The sequence below is a fragment of the Neolamprologus multifasciatus genome, chromosome 8, assembly GCF_963576455.1.
Source record: "Neolamprologus multifasciatus chromosome 8, fNeoMul1.2, whole genome shotgun sequence".
Taxonomy (NCBI): domain Eukaryota; kingdom Metazoa; phylum Chordata; class Actinopteri; order Cichliformes; family Cichlidae; genus Neolamprologus; species Neolamprologus multifasciatus.
This window is the reverse complement of record NC_140446.1, coordinates 23,448,499-23,466,515: the sequence shown is the minus strand read 5'-3', so window position 1 is coordinate 23,466,515 and position 18,017 is coordinate 23,448,499. Positions and strand designations below refer to the sequence as shown.

The window sequence follows — 18,017 nt, the reverse complement described above, 5'->3', positions numbered from 1 at the left end:
GAATACTGAGTTGCATCCCAAGAACACCATACCTACTGTGAAGCATGGGGGTGGAAACATCATGCTATGGGGCTGTTTTTCTGCCAAGGGGACAGGACGACTGATCCGTGTTAAGGACAGAATGAATGGGGCCAAGTATCGTGAGATTTTGAGCCAAAACCTCCTTCCATCAGTGAGAACTTTGAAGATGAAACGAGGCTGGGTCTTCCAACATGACAATGATCCAAAACACACCGCCCGGGCAACAAAGGAGTGGCTCCGTAAGAAGCATTTGAAAGTCCTGGAGTGGCCTAGCCAGTCTCCAGACCTCAACCCCATAGAAAATCTGTGGCGGGAGTTGAAAGTCCGTGTTGCTCGGCGACAGCCCCAAAACATCACTGCTCTTGAGAAGATCTGCATGGAGGAATGGGCCAAAATACCAGCTACTGTGTGTGCAAACCTGGTAAAGACCTATAGTAAACGTTTGACCTCTGTTATTGCCAACAAAGGTTATGTTACAAAGTATTGAGTTGTATTTTTGTTATTGACCAAATACTTATTTTCCACCCTGATTTACGAATAAATTCTTTACAAATCCTACCATGTGAATTCATGGATTTTTTTTTTCACATTCTGTCTCTCACAGTTGAAGTGTACCTCTGGTGCAAATTACTGACCTCTGTCATCATTTTAAGTGGGGGAACTTGCACAATCGGTGGCTGACTAAATACTTTTTTGCCCCACTGTATGTCGAAGTGTTTCACAGAACCAATTAAGAGCAATAACGGATACAAATACAAATATAGTGACAGGTGGGAGACATAAATAACCAGTAATACACCAGGTACAGTAGGCACAAGCCAAAAGGCTGAAGGTTAAATCATTATAAACATTAATCAGAGCAAAAAGATCAATTACAGTACACTTACAAATGCAGGCTCTAGGAAGCAGGGAAGGCTAGGCTAAATAAATAAGTTTTTAATCGAGATTTAAAAGATTGAATTGAATCAGACGTGTGAATAGCTCGAGGGAGACTATTCCAGAGGTCACCTCTGGTCTTAAGCCGAGATCTAGGTCGCACCAGGAGCATTTGACCTGCTGATATAAGCGCTCTCCTAGGGGTATAAAAGCTAAGGAGATCAGTAAGATAGATGAGCACGGTATTATTTATGATTTTAAAAGTGAGCAATAAGATTTTAAAATCAATGCGATATTTAATGGGGAGCCAGTGCAGGTCGGAAAGAACTTGAGTAATAGACTCAAACCTACCAGTTAAGAGACGCGCAGCAGCATTTTGAACTAGCTGCAGTTTGTGAACAAGGGCAGAATGGAGACCAGTATAAAGGGAATTACAGTAATCTAATCTGGATTTAACAAAGGCATGGATACGTTTTTTAAGATCCATATGTGGTATATAGGGCTTGGCCTTAGAGATTAGACGTAATTGATAGAAACTAGATTTAACTACATATCAGAATCTACAAGCTTCAGTCAATGTATTAAATGCTGAAGTTTGTGACAGTACAATTAGGGAAAGACTGAGTAGGTATGGCATGTTGGAAGAGTTTCTGGGCGAACGTCTCTTCTCTCAAAAAGAACATGGCATGTCAACACAAACGCCTCATAGCAACTGTGAAGCATGGTGGTGGAGGGGTGATAATTTGGGCTTCGAGTCAACCATTAACTCCTCTGTACACCAAAGAGTCAAATGTGAGGCCATCTGGTTGATGGCTAAAGCCTGGCTGACATCACTGAAACCTTCAGACATCCACCTGGTTGTGTCATGACCTTAGGAGAGCTCTGTATAAACAAATGGGCTATAATTTCTATGCAACAATGTGAGAGACTGGTAAGTGATTAATAATTAATCACTTATCAGGCATTAATAATTATATCTCCATTAGTACCCTTTACATTATTGTTGCTAATTTTTCTACGATGAGTTTAAAATGAAATGAACACGTCCGGTACAACTCACCATTTAGTTCAACAAAACAAGGACAAAGAAAAAGGAATACCACCCTGTTTGTAATGAATCACCAGACTGCACTGAGTGTTATCAGCGTGAATATCGATATTTTCTTTTTCAGAATCAGAATACTTTATTAATCCCTAAAGAAGTTATGTGGGTTACAGTTGCTCCAAGACAGTAACAGTAACAGACTAAACTAATTAAATAATACAATATGTTAGAGTTTACAAATGTAAGAAATAGCACTAATATATAAAAATCACTATAAATCTCAAGAATATGTTTTGAAGTAATGATGTGGACGTAGTAGCACCAAGTATAGTGCATACAGTTTTGTTTATTTCAAAGCCAATCACTGAAAGTGATCCTAAGATAGAAGCTATTACATGGTGTTTCAGCCTCCAGTTCTGACTGCCCCACTCTGTGGCTGCCACTTATTTTTCTGTATTAAGCTACATCTTTGAGCCTTTCCCTCTTTAGTCCTCCTGCACCTGTCCTTTTCTTCTCCCTTTCTCAGGTCCTTGAATATTATCAGCAGAGAAACGGATACAGACATGTACGTGTGTTTTAGGAGTTCATACCCATACGTCAGTGCACTGAACTGTGACAAGAGTCTGCTAGGACATGAAGTCCAAAGTGGGACCAAGAGAGTTGCTGTTGTGCGGATTTTGAGAGGTTCTTGCTATTTTATTAACAGTCAAGTTGAGGAGGCCGAAACAAACCTCAGACAACGGGGAATTTCCCAGATAAACTCACGCTCACCAAAAAGAGTAACAGCATTCATATCAGCTTGTTTAAAGATCACATTGGTAAGATTGACATTTTGTTTAGCTAATTTCAAACTCTTTGCTATCTTTAGTAACTATATACTATCACTAGTATAAAACCCTGAACTGATACCATATATCAGTTTTGTCCCGTCATTAGTTATGTCAAAGCCAGTGCACAACTGTTCCATTCTGAAACGATACCATACTAGTTATAGTAGGAATAAATTCAAAATAGGTTTTAAATATGGGTACTAAGCATTAGTATGGTGTAATATGGTAAAAATATGCTACAAGTAATGCTTTTTTTTAAGGTAATTGAAATGGAATGGTTGTTCTTACAATAGTTCAAATGTAATTTATGACTCTTTATGGCAGGACTGTACACCCCATCACAATAAATGGGGAAATCTAAAACTTATTTGGCCTCCTATGGCACTATTTAGCAGATTATTGGACAAGAAATCAGTAAATATAATAAAGTTATAAAGTAAATAACTTTTGGTTTCGTTTTAGCAAATGTTGATTTTGATTAATAAATATGTATTGTTTTGTATTTTAAAAAAGTAATGGCACAAACATATCCAGTCCAGTTCTCCCCTCAAAAATAGAGGTTGGTCTTAGTGGAACAAATTATTATGCCACCTAAGCACTTTGAATCACCTTGTTGTTGAATTGTGCTATACAAATAAACTTGCCTTGCCTTGCCTAGCACATGCATTATTAATCCCACCGTATGAGAGGATAAAACTGCTAGAGCAAACAGCATATTAATAGTCATGTGAGCTTCTCTCCACATATTAAGATGGTGTCGGTCATCAGGTCTGTGCTTCCCAGTGACCTACATTTGAGGAAACAAAGGGCTTATCAGCTAATGCTGTCAGCAGAGGTCGGGGGAAAACAAAAATGATGACAACTGGAGACTCTCTCGAGTTTAGCACCACACCCTTTTCAGCAATATTCTGTGAATTTGCTTAGACCAACTTGGATTTGGTACTCTCTGATATTATAGCAATGACTTAGTAGAGTGTTACTGCTAAAAGAGATGTCTGGATCCATGAGCGTAACCAGAGATTTGACAATCATCATCTTTGTCTTCTAGTCAGAAAGTTCACATGGGCATTTTGACCTCAAGTGACTGAAGTCAATTAGAGCAGATGCATTTGTTTCAGCGATGCAAGAGATACTCGTGTATTTATCGCTAGAGTGAAGAACTGCAGTTTCAGTTCATTGCTTTTACGATTTTATTCACTAGATTTTTTTTTTTTTACTTGCAATCAATTACACTGATTGCAAGGTTGACATGACCTCAGATGTACCTACACAGCGTAGGCTAATGTCTGCATGTTTTGGTGAGTCACACCAGTGGGCACAATGGAAACAGTTTCGAGATTGTTGATGTTTTCTTCTGGTTGTCACATTAAAAGTCTGATATGCTGTTTGATTTGCTATAGTTAAAAGAAACTGATGCTGGCATTTCAAATTGGCCTAAAAAATCAGCCCCAAACATCGTAGTTTTTGAACAAAGTCTTTAAGATATATATACACAGAAATTTGACAACTTTCTTTTTCAAATAAGTACAAACTTGCTGGCTCTATAGGAATTAAGAGGGGGGGGGGGGCAAACAAACAGAAAAAGCATGTCTGAGTTTGCAAAGTTGCATTTAAACAAATTACACAAATTCTGGAATTTGATGTCCATTGGACAGCAAGTCCAAAGTGGAGATGTTTGGCCATAATGCATAGTGTCATGTTTGGCAAAAACCAATCACAGCATATCAGCATAAACATCTCATACCAACTGACAGGGCTTGGGCAACTTGCAGTTACTTAGTTGACCATGAATTTCTCTGTATACCAAATTATTTCAGAGTAAAATGCACGGTAATCTGTCCAACGGCTAAGGCTTGTCACAAATGGTGTTTGTTAAGTTAATGGTGCTAAATGTGGTTCAACAAGTCACTGAATCACGGGCATCCATATACTTAGTTTTTTACACAGAAGGACTGGAGCGAAGTTTCCTGCTTAGAGTTAAATTTTTGTCATTATGGGAGTATTTAATCAGTTCCATTTGTCTGTCTGTCTGTTTATTACCAGTCTCCTCGAGCTCGAGGTGAAAATCATTTTAGTGAAAATCGGGTCAAAGTCACACCAAATGTGACAATCAGTTAAAACTTTATATTGTCCGCAAGGTCTTCAAACTTCACAAAAATATACTAGGCCTTTAAGACTACCTAGGTTGGCTAATCCTTTTGAAGTTGATCTTCATTGTTAGGACCCAAGGTAAAAGTTGACCTTAACATAAATTTGAAGGAAACCATATCGGGTAATATATCATGTAAAAGGGCATGGGTTGAGCTGTATGCCACACTTGTTATTTTTTTAATCCATCGTCCTGTGATGTCACATTAAAGACATAACGTTTCCAAAATCACACATTGCACGAATATATCTTAAAATCTCAAGTTTTTATAGCTTATAGAAGCCAAAGATTTCAGCCAATCCTGCTCCAATCATATGGATAAACATAATAACATTTTAGTTATGTAATGCTTCGAGGTCAGGGTCACACAAATTAGGAAAAAACTTTAGTTTCCATTGGATCATCTCCCAACATTAAAGGAATATATTAGTGATTGGGAGACATGGGCACTTTCTTTCTTTGAACTCTTTAAAACATCAATAGAACAGAACAATGACACAAAATCATTAATATACTACACTAGATTTCTGTGTTAATAATGCTGATGTCAGCACCAATCATCTGTGAAAATAATGCATATGCCATTATTTGGGATTTTCATATTACCAATGCTGATATTACCTTAAAACATCATCAGGTTTTCGAATACCCCTGTTAAACTCCATCCTAACCAGTGAAGTTTTTTTTTTTCTTTCTTTGGTGTATACCTTTAGAAAATCCATTTTATTGCCTTGCGATTGGCATTGTGGTATTTAAGTTATAGCTGTAGAAGCGTAAAGGACGAACAGTTTAGTAATGAATGGTTACTAAAAAAGTCTACATAAAAATGTAGAAAAATGTATGAATTATATCAGGCAACTATTCTTCAAATGTGTTTTTTTTTTCGGTTGTTGTTCATTTAATAAGCAAAAACAAAAGTCATATGACAATACATTTTCGGGATACGATACCGTTGATGAAAGGACTGTCAGAAAAGTTCCTGTTCTGATTTCATAGGTCATTAATTTAAAAAAAAAAAAGTCTTTGTCGATCACATTGTGTTATTTGTGTGTCCTGAACTTAACAAACACCAACAAAAATGGATAAAGACGGAGTATTAAAGGTCACGGTGTAAAATGTTTTTGCACCTGGAGGGCAGTGTGATGTAACTGTGACCATAACAGACTGGGTACATCATCAGCTTTGAAGCAGCAAACAGTTTTTACGTCTTTTTGTTCTCTTATTTTAATCGTTATGACCTGAACCAAAGTAATACAAGGAGAGCATTTAGGCCTTTAGTCTTCCCATCTGCGTGCATTCAAGTCTGTGTTTACAAAGCCTTTGAGCATATCAGCTGAATCCTTTTTGGTGATATAATAGTCGTCCTCTTGCGCCTGTGGCGTGATCTCATTAGACTTTAAACTAGTACAAAAAGTATCCTTCATTGTTACTGTTACTATTTTCTATCCTGTAAAATAAATAGAATAATTAGCCACGAATTAATAGTCTCAACTACTAAAAGATTAGAGCAACATATAATTGGTGTTTGAACCTACTTAGATAGACAGCGGGGAAAAAGTATTTGACCCCTGGTGAATTTATGATTTTTACCATTTACAAAGCGGTCTGTAATTTTTAATAGACGTTTTGTTTGTTTGTTTGTTACCTAAATTAATGTAGATTCTTGTGACAGAAATAAGTCTTTGATTTACAGCTTGGTGGAATAACTTGTTGGTAAGCACATCTGTCAGACATTTCTTGTAGCTGGTCACCAAGTTTTCATACTTCTCAATGGGAATTTTTACAGATATCTGAAGTTTCAGCTCTCTCAGTAGATTTTCTGTTGACTTAAAGTCCAGAGACCAGCTAGGCCAACTGCATGAACTTCATCTGGATGGACAACCTAACTGTAATTCATGTTTAATGTCCTAACTGAGCGAAGGAGGTTTTCTTTCAAGACTTTTCAATATCTTCCTCAGTGCAATGCATTCATACTTAACCAAAGTAGCATTGTATCTAACCACTAATCAGAGACTGGGTTTTTAAAGTGTATCTTTGATCAATTTGTTGATAGCAGCCTGTTGCAAAAAGGCATCATTTGTTTGCATTGTTTTTTTTGTTATTCATCTGCTGGGGGCAATAAATGATTACACACAATAACATTATAAGTGATTCAAACTATGTTCAGTCTTATCTCAATCTTACAGGACTCCAGGAATCTATCCGTATGTGTAAGTTTAGTTTGCTTCATGAATTCTGTCCTGGCAGACAATTAATCAAATATTCACCAGTTTGTGTGTATCCTTGTGTTCTGTCCATGTTCTTGTTCTATTTCTCCTCATTACTCCAGGATGGCACACATACACGCATTAATGTACTTGGCAGAGTCTGTGTGCAGGTTGTTCTCCATTACATGTCTTTTAATACAGTGTACAACAGACACAGACACACAAATGCAAAAAACTTTCAGCTTCTTATGAGGCTAAAGTTCAAGGTGACATTCTGTCTGCAGGGTGTGAAAATTATAACCTCCATGCATGCCATAGACTCTGCTTGGAGTTCTGTTGTTAGTATGTTGCAGAGGGTGTCTTGAGGTAATAATCAGTTGGGGCTACTTTTAACTATGTTTTCCCATTTCACCTCCTTAGACATGGTTCCATCTATCTGTTGTCCTGACTTGAAGTCCAATCAAGTGCCTGTATCTCAGATTTAAGTGGGCTGATGGGGATGCAGGTGTAGCCTGTTACCTAAGCCTTGATTGAATTTGTGCTGAAGAGCTGCTAGTTCTCCCAATGTGGCGCCACTGCCTGTACTCTCCTCATCTGTGCCTGCTGTTAGTTTCACCGCTTGATTGATGATTTGATAGCAACATCAGTAGTCTGCATACAGAACACCTGAATATTTTTAGCATACGCCATCACCCAGTGGATGGTTGCAAATCAGGCTGAACGAGGCTTAGAGGCCCACTGCCTGATCAGAAGAGAGTGTAGTAACATAAATGGCCTGCTAACATGGATTATGGAGGTATGTTTGTTTGGGTTTGAGATTACTAATACTAGCTAAGCTAATCTTTTTTTTTTTTCATGATAGTTACAGTAGATACAGTAGATAATTTATAGTCCTAACCTAAAATAACCAAATAATTTTAAATAAAGACCTAATATTTATTAAATTAAATTACTAAAACTTAAATAACACATATGAAGTATATAATCCATGTGTCTAGCAAAAGGATTTGCTCCACTGTCAATCCCTCTAAGCCACAAAAGTAGAAATTTTAGCCCTTTATAGTGATAGATTTTTATGTACATGGACGTGAATCGTATCAATGAAAACTTGTGTTTAGGGAAACAAAAGACGTGGAAAATTGGTGTTCAAAAACAGTAGACTAAAAGTAGAGACTATTGCACAAACTGCCATGAGACTGTGGTTTTTTGTGCGGGGTTTTTTTTGTTGTTTTTTTATACAAAGTCGTCATTTTATTTTTTCCAGTGAAAGTCATGATTATTCTCTTTTGACATGGACAGCGAGAGAAACCGTGGTCAATTAGTCACTGCTGTTACTTGTTTGAAGTCTGCTCCCTGGGGTGCATGTGTAGTTGGTGCATTGTAACATCCAAACAGCCGTGCATTCAGTGCAATTTCATCTATAGTGTTTTATCGTCCTTGTGCCAGTAGTTACTTTTTCCTTGTTAAAGTTTACTTTATATTTTTTAGGTCAATGTAGAGGGAAAGACACAGTAGAACCCAACCCAACCCCCAAAAAACCCAACATGTCTTTATAAGATGGTTTAAAGTTTTTTTTGTACTCAGCTGTAAAACGCAAATGGGATATTGTCGTTACCCTGCAGGCCAAGTTTGAATGTGATAAGTTGAGAACGACTGAAGTAGGACTTTCAAATTGATACCATAGATCGGGGGTAGGCAACTCCAGGCCTCGAGTGCCGGTGTCCTGGAGGTTTTAGATGTGTCCATGATCCATCACAGCTGATTTAAAGGGCTAAATGACTCCTCAACATGTCTTGAAGTTCTCCAGTGGCCTGGTAATGAACTAATCATTTGATTCAGGTGTGTTAACCCAGGGTGGGATCTAAAACCTGCAGGACACCGGCACTCGAGGCCTGGAGTTGCCTACCCCTGCCATAGATGCAGCTACTTAAAATCTTGGACGAGATAGAATCTGAGTCACTTTGGCATCAAGGTCAAAGGTCGGAAGTCATGTTTTCTGAAACTCTTGTCAGTGCGATAACTCGAAGGAAGTCACCTAGGATTTTGAAATTGATACCATAGGTGTAACTACTATGAGGCTGAGGGGTACCACTGGACACTGCCAGCATTTTTTTGCCTCATCTTTTTATTTATTCAGTTTTCCGAAATCTTATTTCATTATCGTGCATCTATCTATGTTTCTTGACTGTGTTGCGTTTTCTTGTTTTTCTGTTTGACAAACTCTTTTGAAATGGTTTGTAAAAAGTGCTGCCATGTGAAAGGTTTTACTTATCAAGAAGTAAAAACATCATCTGTCACGGTCCTGGGTCAGTGACCCAGTGTTTTGAGTTCTTGTGCCTCTGTGATTTTTGTATTATGTTCTTAGTTCACTTTGTTGTCCCAGCTTATTCTTTAGTGTAGTGTCTTTGTTTGGTTTTCTTGTATTCTGTTTAGTTCTCTGAGTATTTGGTAGCTCCCCTCTGTGTCTCTTTGTTGTTGGTATTGTCTGTGTTTCTTAGTTGCTCTGTCTCCCCTAGTCTAGTTTGCGTCTTCCTGTTTTACTTTGAAGGTCTGTGTCTCATGTGAGTGTATCCTACTTTGCTCCCTGTCTCGTCAGTTCTGATTTCCCCCAGCTGTGCTCTCCTTCTGTGTCTCATTCCCCTCGTTACTTCCCAGTGTATTTAAACCCCGTGTTTCTCTGAGTCAGTGTCGCGTCGTCCCTCTTGATGTGTGGATCTCCCTGTGTCTCCCCATGAGTCTTAGTTTGTTAATTCCCTGTGTGTTTTAGTTTGTTTTTCCTGCCAGCAAATAAAGCTGCGATTTTGAGTTCATCCCCTGAGTCTGAGTCATGCATTTTGGGTCCTACTCCTGCTTGCCACACTGCAATCCTTGACATCATCTGGTCGTAATCAGATAAACATGACCTCAAATGAACAACACATGATACTGTGTCATTATTTATTCAACAGCATGAGACAAATTGCAGAAGCAGAGCAGGATTTATTGGCTTGGAGAAACACCTTTAGGACCAATGACTTTATCAGCCTCTCACATGGTTGCGGAAAAATTTGTGGTCACTCTTCTGTATAAAGTTGCTTCAGTTCATTGAGGTTCGCAGGCATTTGTTTATGCCACACCATTTGATTTGGGTTTTGCAACACATCGTTCTTTTTTGTGAGCTATTTAGACCTTTCTTTGATAATGTGCATGGATCATTGTTGCTTTACCTATTGGACAGAAGGCTTCACATTGGACTGCACAGTGTTTTAGGTAGACAAAGGAGTTCATGTTACTGTGGCTGCAAAATATACCTCCACCAACGTGCTTGACAGTTGGTTTGAGGTGTTTGTGCTGATAGGCTGTATTGTGTATTATGGGCAGTCATGACCACTTTGGTCTTATTTGTCCAAAAGACATTGTTTGTGAAGTTTTTTATCCTCCTGACAAACAAGCCATACTTGTTCAGTCTTTTTCTAATTGTACTGTCATGAATTGAATCTTTCCTATTGAATAAGCTTTTGATCATTTTTTAAAAAAAGTGATGCCCTAGTATATAAAACCTCAATATTTAAAGAGGGTATCCATTCTTTTTCACATTAATGTATAAAGTATAATAACATGGATTAGCCTGAGTCATCTGGAATATTTAGCAGAAAGTAATAAAACTCTTAATAATGGTTAAGAATTTGATTGGTCACAAAATGTCCTCCTCTCTTAGGCGAGTACACTCTGTACCTCTTTTGAACCCATCTCTGTACATTTCATTTATATTCAGTTGGAGCTTAAACTGTAGTTTTATCAGGGGCACTTGAATGGTTACATAATGTTTCCTCTCTTATTTTTGACATCATCTAGTTCTGGCATTACCAGGTTGTCATGACGTTTTCCTATGATTTTCTGTCAACTCCGGAAAAACCTATAATAGAGATATAATGGACACATGTAGGGAGGGCAGATATGCTTACGTAACATTAGATGTACATGGAAACCTGCCTGAATGACTGAAAGACTAGATTCAGGAGAATGAGTGCTAGCACAGAAGCTAATTTATTATTAATTGACCAAATAGTTGTTGGCAATTTTATCAACAGGTGTAATTACTTCTCGTTTATATCTGTGTATTCGACTTTTTTGGCATACACACATTGTTAAATACATTTTCAACATCCAAAGTTGGAGCAACATCATGTTAAGCTTTATTAGTTAGCTACATTTAGCTGGAATCTTTTAGGATCTGCCCATATAGCGCAGCATTTTCTGTTTGTGTTTCCACTGATAGTTTAGCACAGTCTAGCAGGGGCTGGTGTAGTGGTGTAGGTAGGGTTGCCAACAACTATCAAATAAGAGACCCTCTGGTCTGGGCGAGAAGCACAATGCACAGAAAGCTGGGCATGGTGTAAATAAGTGCTGTATGTTCATGTAGCCCATGAGTGACCCTAGAAAATTTGCAAGGTGTTTTTTGCCAACTGGTCAGGAAATCTTTTCTCTAGTGACCAATTCAGGATGACATTTGAGCAAGTATATGACACTGGCAGTAAAGCAGAAGATGACCTCTTTTATAGGTTATTCATCCCAAAATTGAGGTGCTAGAATGAGTCAGTTTATTATGTGATACAAGGAATTGTGAAGCTGATGGGGCGCTCTCACCAGCATATAAAAGAAAGGTTTCTTATTTTTGTATTGAGCACACATCCTGTCTTTATTTATTTATTTTTAGATCAGTGCCACTTACTCTGAGTCTCAAAAAGAACCATTGTGAAAATGCTGGTAAAAGAATATGTTGATGTGTTTGTAAAATGCATTGCGTCATAATTTCAACACAAACCTGCTATCTGCAGACCTAATTATTATTTATTCCCTCCACTGTAGCTATGATTGTTCAGTTTCATTCCAGCTCGCTGTGTGCTAATGTCCATGTGGAACAGACTGCAATGCAAACTGTGGACGTAACCATACATCTTAGTCAAAGTACATCAGCTGCTGGCCCTTAATTACACAGCAGTTGAACTCTGTTATGAGGCAGAAGAAAAATGAAGGAACGAAAAAAGAAATGTCAGCATACGGCTTGCTGAAGGCTGGGATTTAAAAAACAAAACAGACGACATGAGCTGCAGAGAAAGGAGATTCATTCTTTGATTTAAGCTTTTCATCTATTCTAAAAATGCAAAGAGAGCTGCCAGGTTTTCTCAGCATGCTTTCTCAGCTGCCTCTGATTGCTCTTGAGCAGGTAGCGCTAACCCATTAACAATGCAATTTATACCTGGGGATTGCTGCACTCCATAAAGGACTCGTTACCACTTCTTAACATTTCTTTCACCTCACCTTTATATTTATATTCCTCCTCTTTTTTCCTACCTTGCCGCTCCTGAACATAGAAAAGCTGTTGCCATGGTAACATTTATGCCTGTGGGATTCATTTTTGTTGTTTTTTGGGGTTTTTTTTTTACAGTCATCTATGCATTTCCTTAGCCCACTGTCAGGTGGTAATTTTAAGTTTTTCAGTCATTTCATAAACAGCACTTTGAGTTGCTAATGCCACTGAAAGGTTCACCATATGGACAGATGGGTTAAACGCCTTTTGTGCTGCATAAATGGGTAGGATGTGACTATTTTCCATTCTCTTTTTTTGGGAGAGAAGTGCGTTTTGGAAAATGCAACTGTGACCAGTTAGATAAGATTCTATGGCGTCACTCCCTGCTGGATATGCATGGTACTATATAAAGAGCTTAAAAAAATAAACACTTGTCAATAGCCAGCAAGAGAATACAGCTGTGTGGAAATGCACTAGCTGTTTCAGAGGTGAACAAATAAACTTGAACAAATAATCGCTTCAGGGCAGAACAACATGTGCAAACAAACAGCACTCTTCTGTCTCTATCACGGGCACAATATTTCAAAACTATAGACAAAAGTCATGATATTTAGCTATTTAAGGCTCAAAGCCAGATACCAAAAGCAAACAAGATCTCTCTGTCTCTATACGAGAAACTGCTGTGGTAGCCAAAGCATCCTGTTTTATTCTTTTTCTTTTGGCTTCTTTTGGCTTCTCTTTAGCGATTGACACAGCAGTGTATCTGTGTTACGTTCCCCTGAGGGGTCTAGGCGGTGAGGGGGAAGTAACAAAAAGTGTCCGGGTCAGAAAAAGGAGGCAAGGAGGCAAAAGGGTTAAATTAAAGAGTTTTATTAAAGTTTCTATTAATACCAACTAAAAGAGACGGACAAGCCGCTATCACCATTTAAAGGAACAAACAAAACTCAAGCGTTGGTCAATAAAGTACAAAATAAGTCAAAAAGAGAGCAGCTTACTAGATACAAACCACAAAAAACAGCTCACTAGCTGCAAACACCACAAACACACACAGATCACTAGCTGTAACCACTCACATGGCACTCTGGCCCAGAGCTCAACCTTTCCCTGGGCTTAAGTCTCCTTGATTACTGATGAGAGTCAGCTGCACAAAAGGGTAAGGTGGCACACACGCCCACACAGGCACTTTCAGGAGGAGGCCCTGCTAGGGCCGTAACAATCTGCCTCTGTCTCGCCCATCCCTTGCATCCTCTTATGTCACACCAACCCTCTACATTAGGGCTGGGTATCGTTACTGATTTCTAGAATCGATTCAATTCCGATTCACAAGGTCCCGAATCGATTCGATCCACGATTCGATTTAATTCGATTCGATTCGATTCACTTCGATTTGAATCTGGGAAATTTTGACAGTCAGAAATATTATAATTCAGATCAGTACATTTACATATTTTTGTATCTATAAAAAGGAAGCTGACACACGCAAGACTTTATCAAAGGTGTGAGCGTCACAGCAGATGCCTTTGTGTCAAAGTAGCTGAGGTTAAAACACAGAAAAACATGAAGGTGATTTTCCTGGCCTGGGATTTTATAAAAATATTCTGCAGTACATCAAAAACGAAAGAAAACCATTAATCAACACATGAACATTACCTCTGAAGTTACAGCGGTTTTATTAGAGACACGGCTAAGCATTTTGCATAATTTTAAAAAGTTTAAATTTGTTCAGTATTGAACGGCAGAAATTAGGTTTTCTTTTCAGAAGTATATAAAACGAAAAAAAAAAAAAAAAACGTCGGCCGACAGCGCTGTAAACAACGGTAGACTTGTGCGTAACAAGCAAGCGAATAATGCAGGAAACAGTACAGAGAGAGAGAGAGAGAGAGAGCTGTGCATCGTGGTCGAAGCAAAACAGTAAAAGTAAGAGGGAACTCATGACGATGTTTATGTGAAGCTTAGTTTGGATCTTCTTTTGCTGCTGGTTCGGTCAATATTGTTTGGAGAGAGATAAAACTAACAGCTTTATGATCAGCGCAAAAAGGGCGTGAACACAAAGCGCGGACCCGCCGACAGATCAGAATCAGCGGGCTGTCGGCTTTCAGCCCCGACTGTGAGAAAGGCGACATCTAACTGATTCTGATCCGCGGGCTGCACTGTGTTTAAGTCTTTGTGCAGAATCCGTGTTCCTGCTCTCATTTACTGTTTTAGCTGTTTGGTGGTTGTTGAAATTTTGTGAGATTTCACCAGAGATTCTGGCATTTCGGGCAAAATAAATTTATATTAAAAAAATCGATTCAGGATTTTAATGAATCGATTTTACGTTATCCAAGCCAGAATCGATTTTAATCGATAAATCGATTATAAAAACCCACCCCTACTCTACATGTCCTCTTTCACAACATCAATGACCCTCTCTGTGGCCTTCTTTTCCTCCTGCCTGACGGCTCCATCTCCAGCATCCTTTGTCTAGTATAGCCACTATTCTTCCTCTCTACATGTCCAGACCGTCTCAGCTTCACCTCTCTAACTTTGTCTCCAAACAGCTCAACCTGAACTGTCCGTCTGATATTCTTATCCTGTCCATCCTTGTCACTTCCAGTGAAAATCTTATTCATTTTTGAAAACTTCATTAAAATGCGGATAAAGGCAGCACTTTTGAGACTTCACATAAGTATATGCAAATTGACCAGGAGACCATTTTCAGTATTTTGTCAAGAGCATTCTGATTTTTCATGGCCAGTAAAGCCAATGTTTTCATGTGCACGTCTTGTTGTTGCATACATAATACTGTAAAAAACAAAACAAAACAAAAAAAACAAAACTGTTGTGATAATGACCTAGATGTTTCAGGCATATAATGAACAGGATTTTGCATGGAGCTTATTTTCTTGGTTGAATGTTGCTTGTAGATGGACTATAAAGTATGCTTGCTTGGTAAAACTGGTGTAACCCATTCCCTCACTGACCTGGGACTGCAAAAAACTGGCTTCAGGACCTCCTGTTTGATCTACTCATGAATACAGATGAATCCTGCAGGTGCCTTTTAGTAAACTCCAAATGGGCTTTAATGTGTCTTTTACTTTACTAGAATAGCTTCTCTCTGGCCACTCTACCATACAGGCCTGATTGGTGGAGTGCTGCAGAAATGATTTTCTTTCTGTAAGGTTGTCCTCGCTCCACATAGCAATGCTGGAGCTCTGCCAAACTTGTTTAAAAAGTTGAGCTTTGAGGGTTTTTTAGACTGACATAGTGTGACAAACAATCATTAACTTTCAGTTTTTTAATGCAGTTTAATTGGATATTTATGGTAAATACCGTTGTCATTGTCTTCCTGTTGTCAGGTGGCGAGATGGGAGCATCGTACACGAAGACTCTCTGGGCTCTTTGGTAGCCCCTACCTGGCCTGTTGCTGCTTGGGCTTCGTCATTATACTGCTAAACATTTACCGCAGCCACAGGTGAGGAACACACTTTTAACCATAACAAAATATGGTTTGTTATCCAGTCCAACAATTTTAAATTTGTACGTCACCTTTGATTGAAAGAAAGCCTTGGTTCTCATAACATTGGATGACAGGCCTTCACCAGTCCACTGGTCACTGGACATCATTGCATGAATTTGTCCCCTTTTACACTCTTTGTTTCTGTTTCTTCTTCTGTTTCGTCCCACCTCTGTGCCTTCTTTTTCTGCTTTCTCCACAGCTTCTTTTTCCTTCCTCCTTGCTCTTTATCTGTGCCCACGGTTCTGTATGTGGCAGTATCACCCCACGCTTGCCATATACTACTTCCTATATGGTGTCCATACACCCACACCTCCCTCTGTGGGTCAAAATGATGACAAAGGATTCTCAACAAAACCACACACAGACAGTATGTCAATGCAACAACAAGCCTTTTTTCCCTCTCTCAAAGGATCTGTGTGATGTCTGTTGCTGGGCAACAAACATTTTGGGAACAGGCTGGTCCAAAGAGATAAATTGTCTTGCCAGTTTTCTCTTGTGCTTATGAAGAGAATTTTTTATCAACTCACGGTGCATTCTGAGTAGCTAAATATAGCTGTTCACTTACTCATTCATTCACAAGAAGAGAAAATGTGAATTAGGTGATTAAATGCTGTAATAAATTTGGATGTAGTAATATAAGGCTGCAAACAAGGATACTGAATAGGAAGCTGTGGTTCCATGTAGGGATGGGTATTGATACGATTTTCACGATTCCGATTCCATTTTCGATTCTGTTTAACGATTCAATTCTTTATCGATTCTTTTTTAAAAAGGAGAACACTAAGGTCGATCAGCTTAGAACTTTGTTTTATATCTTCTCTTTGAACAAGATAGAAATTTAGGAGTAACATGGCCTTACAAACCCAACAGTGAGATCTTAAGAGATCCACAGCCTACGGCTCTTCCATGGGGTGTCACAGGGTCTCCGGGAAAAAATTGTAAATGTAAAATAATAAAATAAATATTCTTCTGTAGCAATAACATAAATTATTCTGTAGCAATTACACAAGAATATCCAGTAATGTCCCTGCCTACAATTAAACACATTCACTTACCGAAAATTTGAGGGCATCTGCTGTGGCAAAAGGGTGGAAGCCTTTGACCACAAACTTAGTCACTGCTCGGTGACATTCGTCTATCCTGGCCTGAAAGGAGATGCTAACGGTAAACTGCAGCGAGAACTGCCAGCATCTGAGCCAGCCAGACTCTGTCTGTCTCATCATGGTCACCTAAATGCACAGTAATGGCAGGTTTTGTAATAAGGCAGATCGCGCTAACATAATATGCACTGTTAGTTGATTATTTACCTGCCGCATTAACGGGAGAGGACGTGCAAACGTTACCGCTGCTGCTGGGTTGAGATTCACGAGTCCGGAGCGGAATTAAAAACACGACATTCATTTAAGGTCATCGCGTGTTTTGTGAGCAAATGCTTTTGCATATTCATAGTGTTTCCTCCCTTAAATGAAATATCTACTTTGCAAGTATTGCAAGTTGGCCTGTTGTCATCCGTTCTCGTAAAGTATAACCAAACTTCTGAGCCGCTTAGGTACCATGTTTCCTGCCAGGTAAATGACGCTCCGCAACGTGGTGACGTCATTTGGGGCGACTGGAATCGATAATGGAATCGTTTGCAAAAATGGCAAACAATTCCAAGGAATTGAAACAGTGGGAACCGGTTCTCAACAAGAACCAGGTTTCGATATCCATCCCTAGTTCCATGTCTTGTCAGAGGAAAAAAGGCAAGACTTCTGGAAGTCCTTTGGAGAGACGAGTTAAAGTGAAAATGTTTGGGAAAATCCATGTTTGATGAAAACCAAACAAAGCAAACCCAAACATTATGGCTAATGGGTAAATTTTCTCATTTCAGTGCAGCTAGCCAACAGTGTTTTAGTTTTAGTATCCTTGTTTTTCACTGAGTCAACAGGTCTGTCACTGCTTAGCTAACATAACTTAAGTCTATTAGCAGCAACCGACCAGCCAGCCCAGTGACCCTAACTTTAAAGACTTATATCTTAGATCCTGCTTCACAGACAGAGTGAAAGCTGTGACAGTTTCAGCATAGGTCTCCATGGTGTAAATTGGCCTTAATACATGTAC

The 18,017-nt window shown here is 38.8% G+C and overlaps 1 protein-coding gene across 1 annotated transcript in view; it reads left to right on the top strand.

Moving 5' to 3' along the window:
• The window catches only part of pemt (phosphatidylethanolamine N-methyltransferase), an 85,949-nt gene that overhangs the window by 16,719 nt on the left and 51,213 nt on the right, over positions 1 to 18,017 (top strand). Inside the window, exon 3 of the mRNA XM_085171588.1 lies at positions 15,757 to 15,872. Within this exon, the coding sequence (XP_085027714.1) occupies positions 15,757 to 15,872 (116 nt within the window). The remainder of the gene's footprint in view (positions 1 to 15,756; positions 15,873 to 18,017) is intronic.